Raw genomic sequence first — 5047 nt, 5'->3', positions numbered from 1 at the left:
GGATTGCTTTGTTCATTTCTTGCTGAACAAAGGTAGAGAAGATCATGTATTCATCAAGAGTGCCCTAGGCATGAAAATTCATGTTACATAACCTCAATTGGGTTATCACTGCTCCTAGGCAATCTTTTCATATCTTCCACTCACTATAGAGGCTCTTCTAAACCTTTTCATCACATCTCAAGTCTTCCATGTCTCGTCTTCCCACCACTGTATCAAATAAGAAACTTGCCTCATATTATACTGAAAAATTTGTTGCCATTCATCAGGAGCTCTCTTTTCTCCATTCCTTATTGTCTTGTGTCATCCAGATGCTTGCCTTCACTGCTATTTCACATAAGACTTTGCCTCAACAAAGCCAACTCTTCTAGATGTATAAGCAATCCTATTCCATCCCATCTCCTTCAGCATATTTCCTTCTCTACCACCCTCACTGTCTCACTTATCTTTAAGCCCTCCATATCTACTAGCTCATTTCCTTAAAGTAATGATTAACAAATACCTGCTTTTTGTTGTATGAAAAAAGTTCAATAAAAGCAATCAACATACTGATGATTTGAGACAGTATATACAATATTTCATGGCCATAGTCCCCCATGTCTGCAAAGAAGAGAGGATACTACATTTCCTCAACTCTTTCTTATAATTGCACAGAATTCAGGTTTTTTTCATCATTTACATTATTAGAGTTACTATGTTTATATGCTATTTTTTGCTTCTTGCTTCTACTTACTTCACTGCATTAATTCCTAAAAGCCTTCCTATGTTAGTTTAAATTCTTTATTATTAGCTTTTCTTAGAATAGCAATGTGGCATAGTGAATAGAGAGGTAGGTCTTGAAGTTAGGAAGGTCTATGTTTAAGTCCACTTCTCATATCTAAGAACAGAGACTTTTCAGTGTCCCAGGTAAGTAAACCTGTAAGTTGCAGAATTTAATTTCATATAGCTCTACAGAGAGCTCCCTATGTATTTGCCCCTTAATTTCCTAGATGAGGAAGTTGAGGCATAGGAGATGATGTGATTCACTCAGCTAAGAAGTGGGCAGAATTAGAAGGAGAAGCAAAGCTCCCATGCTCTTTCCATCACAGGATGTCACCACTGGTCTAGACGGAGAGGTGAGCAATTGATTCTATTTATCATACATGAAAAGTTTTATTGAAAATTGGGTAAATCATTGGATTATTGTATGAGACATAGGCTCCCAGGCCAAGGAGGATGTCTTATAGTCATAGAGAAAGGCCAGGTTTCCCGGTGAAGAGCATCTTCAGGGCTCCTTTCATATCACTGTTCCTCAGGCTGTAGATGAAAGGGTTCAGCATGGGGGTGACCACCGTGTACATCACAGCTGATGCTGTATCCTTTTGGGCTGTGTGAGTGGATGTGGGGTTGAAATATACTCCAATGATTGTCCCATAGAAAAGACAGACCACAGCAAGGTGGGAGCCACAAGTGTTAAAAGCTTTCTGTTTCCCATGAGCTGATGGTATCTTTAGGACAGCCACAAAAATTCGAGTATAGGAGATGAGGATGCCAATAAAGGGGATGACTGCTGTCAGTCCTCCTACTGTGTAGACCATCAAGTCATTGAAGAAGGTGTCTGAGCATGCCAACCTTATCACCACACTGAGATCACAGAAGAAATGAGGTATTTCATTGTGGTCACAGAATGAAAGTCGGGTTAAGGAGACAGTGTGAATGAGGGCATCAATACAAGCCCAAAACCAGCACACTGCTACTAGATGGGCACAGAATTTTGGGGTCATAATCATTGTATAATGTAATGGGGCACAGATAGCTACATAGCGGTCATACGCCATGGAGGCAAGGATGATACTATCTAACCCTGCAAACCAACTGAAGAAGAACACTTGTGTCAAGCACCCAGTGTAAGAAATTGTCTTATTCCCAGATATGTGATTAACCAACATCTTGGGGACAGTGCTGGTTGTGAAGCAGATGTCAATAAAAGACAAATTGCTAAGGAAGAAATACATGGGCGTGTGGAGGTGGGAGTCAGTTTTAATAGCCAGAATGATGAGCAGGTTCCACAGCACTGTGATGAGATACATAACTAAGAAAAGGAAAAACAGAAGCCTCTCCTGTTCTGGCTGGTTAGAAAGACCCAAGAGGATGAACTCAGAGATTGTAGAATGATTTCTTTCTTCCATGGATCTGTTGGGAAACATATGTGGAAAGGATGTGAAACTAACGCAGCCCATTCAAATGGATTTGAATGTTTTCATATGAATAAAATTGGTGAAGATGGAATCACAAGAGAGAAAATATTTGCAATAAAGAAAATCTCACTGCTAATAGTTTGAGACCCAGAACATCCATTGATATATTTATAGGGAATTGAGAAGAAAGGTATAGTATTAAGGACATTCCTGAATAGATAAGGGATCAAAGAATGGAAACAAACATTTTTCAAATAAGAATTGTTAACTGTGAATGAGCTCAGGAAAAACATTATAAATCACTAATACTAATACTTTACAGTTTCACCTCATACTCTGAAATTTTGGGAATATGATAAAAGATACAAATTTTGTCAATTGGAAGGATTTTGGGAAAATAGGCATGGGGTTTCTCTTTTGATAGATCTGTGAAGGAATCCAAACATAGAGGTTTGCAATTTAGAATTATGCAAGAGAATTTAGCTAAACTGTTGGAGCCCTTTATCTCAGAAATCTCAATAATGGGCACATATCTAAAGGAAGTCAAGGATCCTCAATAAAAATCCCATGGATACACATTCCTAATAGCACTTCTGTGGTAGTAAATACCTGAAAACAAAGTGAGTATCCATTAATCCTGGAGGTAATAGAAAACCAGTGAAACTCATTGAGCAGAGAAATGTCATGGTCAGAATCAAGCTTAACAAAAATCAACTTGGATTCTAGGTGAGAATACTATATACACACAATTCTATGTCATTGGTTGAACTTATTTAAATATTTTTCTTTGTCAAAATCCAGAATTTAATTGGTGGCGGTATTGGTGGTGGAGGTAGAGTAGAAAATGAATGTGGTGTAAAGGTGAAAGTCAACATTAAAATGTTTTTTCAAAAAATTAATTTGAGGGCACATTTTATGAAGGTTAATCTGGACAGACAAAGTATCAGTTAAGGCTTTGCTGGATTTCTAAAAGTTCACTTTGAGGAGTGCATCCTCTGACAGGTCCAAGATATAAAACCTTCAGGCATAGGTCTGGTGATGGCATGTTGTTCAATTTTAGTTGAGATAGTTTCCTCACTGAGTTGGATATATGATGTTGAGTTTTTAAAAAAATCTTTACAACTTTCAAAGACCATTTTTGAAGACTACAGTCTGTATTAGTGGAAGGAGTGTTACATACATGAGATGACAGATTTTTTAATTATTGTAATATCAGGGGAAGTTAAGGTAAATTCAGTCCCTTCATAGTTTTGGCCTCAAACATTTTTTTTAGGGAGTGATACTTTACTTGATTTACTGACTTCCATTTTATTCAGAAAGCCATGTTATAAAGTGCCCCTTTGGACTGTGAGAGAAGCTTTGGATCTAGAGAAGAACTCCTCCATTGGTATGGAGTAGAAAATGAAATGCCCCCTCTCCCCATGTCCTTTGCCATGGTAATTAACACCTGCTGGAGGCTATCACTCACCAGCACAATCCGGTTTTAAACAGATTTGTAAAAGAGATAAAGCACCAGAGAACATTGAAGTTTAGGCAAACCTAAGCATTCTTGTATTAGAGGAGACCCTTATAATTCAAGATGATAAGAACCCAGTAGCCATAGTAACTGATACACTTTTCTTTGAAAACAAATATTCTATCTTAGAAATGGCCAGACTTGATGTAGGTCTGAAGTGCCAAAAGCATGTGCCAGCTTCTGATCCATGAAGGGTATACCATATATATATATATATATATATGGCAAAACTTTTGGGAGGTTCAGACTTGGGTGATGAATAATTTTATTGAGAAAAAAATTTGCCTAGGATATTGCAACCTTATGAGACAATTAATGGTGTGGGACAGTATTGATTTATTTAATTTTTAAAAAGCCTTATTTTCTGATTTAGTAAGAACTCTTAGACAGGAGGACAAGGGCTAGGCAAACAGAATTAAGTGCTTTGACCAGGATCACACAGATATGAAGTATCTGAGGTCAGATTTGAACCCATGTCTTCCCTATTTTAGATCTGGTGCTCTATCCCTGGTGTGGGACATTAAGTGATACATTGAGATTATCATGGAGATGAGAGTGCAGGAACTGGATATATAATATGTAAATATATATTATACATGTAATATATATTCCATACATAATATATAAAAGTATATTTTTTACTCCTTACAACAATATGACTATTTTTATTTCTTCCTCTTATTGAGAAGTGATCATGTGACTTTTTATTGAAACATTCTAGATAATGCTTTTATTTCCTTGCGTTTTATTGTTACTGTGTGAATTTTTGAAAGTAGACTGGATAATGCCTTGTTATATATTTGGTTATATTGGATTGCAGAATGGAATGTCTGCCTGGAATTATCATGAGGCTGAGAATTTATTAAGCACCCATTATGTATCAGGCACAGTGCTAAGCACAAAAAACAAGACAAAAGATAGTCCCTACCCTCAAGGAGAAGATATGTATGTGTGTGTGTACACACACATATGCATGTATATATGTATTTTGTAAGCATTAACTGAAGAAAGTAAAAATATCTACCAACTTACAAACTAGAAAGATAAATATAGGGCAGGAAAAAAGAGTGACAATAGTTTATTGAAGAGAATATTCTAAAAGGGAGTCTTCAATCAAGACAATGATGTCAGATATTTCTAAAAATTCAAGATCATTATTAAGCAAGATGAACTAGAGAAATGATAGGATGAAGAATTTTAAATCCTAAGTATCACTGGGTCTTAGATGGAGGTACTTATCAGTAAAATACTGGAGAGACTTTTGAGGAGAAAAGGGAAAGCAAATAAACTTTTGTTAAGAATCTACTAGCCAGGCATTGTGCTAAGCACTTTACAAATATGATCTCATTTGATCTTA

At 36.5% G+C, this 5047-nt stretch overlaps 1 protein-coding gene across 1 annotated transcript; it reads right to left on the bottom strand.

The window, feature by feature from the left end:
- Nucleotides 1-1223: 1223 nt before the first annotated feature.
- On the bottom strand, nucleotides 1224-2165 carry LOC123232192 (olfactory receptor 1361-like). Its single transcript, XM_044658567.1, has one exon. The coding sequence runs from the start codon at nucleotides 2163-2165 to the stop codon at nucleotides 1224-1226; it is 942 nt and encodes a 313-aa protein (XP_044514502.1).
- Nucleotides 2166-5047: the final 2882 nt, after the last annotated feature.

Source organism: Gracilinanus agilis, chromosome 1, assembly GCF_016433145.1.
Source record: "Gracilinanus agilis isolate LMUSP501 chromosome 1, AgileGrace, whole genome shotgun sequence".
NCBI classification, from domain to species: Eukaryota; Metazoa; Chordata; class Mammalia; order Didelphimorphia; family Didelphidae; genus Gracilinanus; species Gracilinanus agilis.
This window is presented reverse-complemented; position numbering and strand designations above follow the sequence as displayed.

Bases quoted from the DNA above. Each gene is read 5' to 3' on its own strand.
- LOC123232192 (XM_044658567.1), bottom strand. From the start codon at position 2,165: ATGGAAGAAAGAAATCATTCTACAATCTCTGAGTTCATCCTCTTGGGT.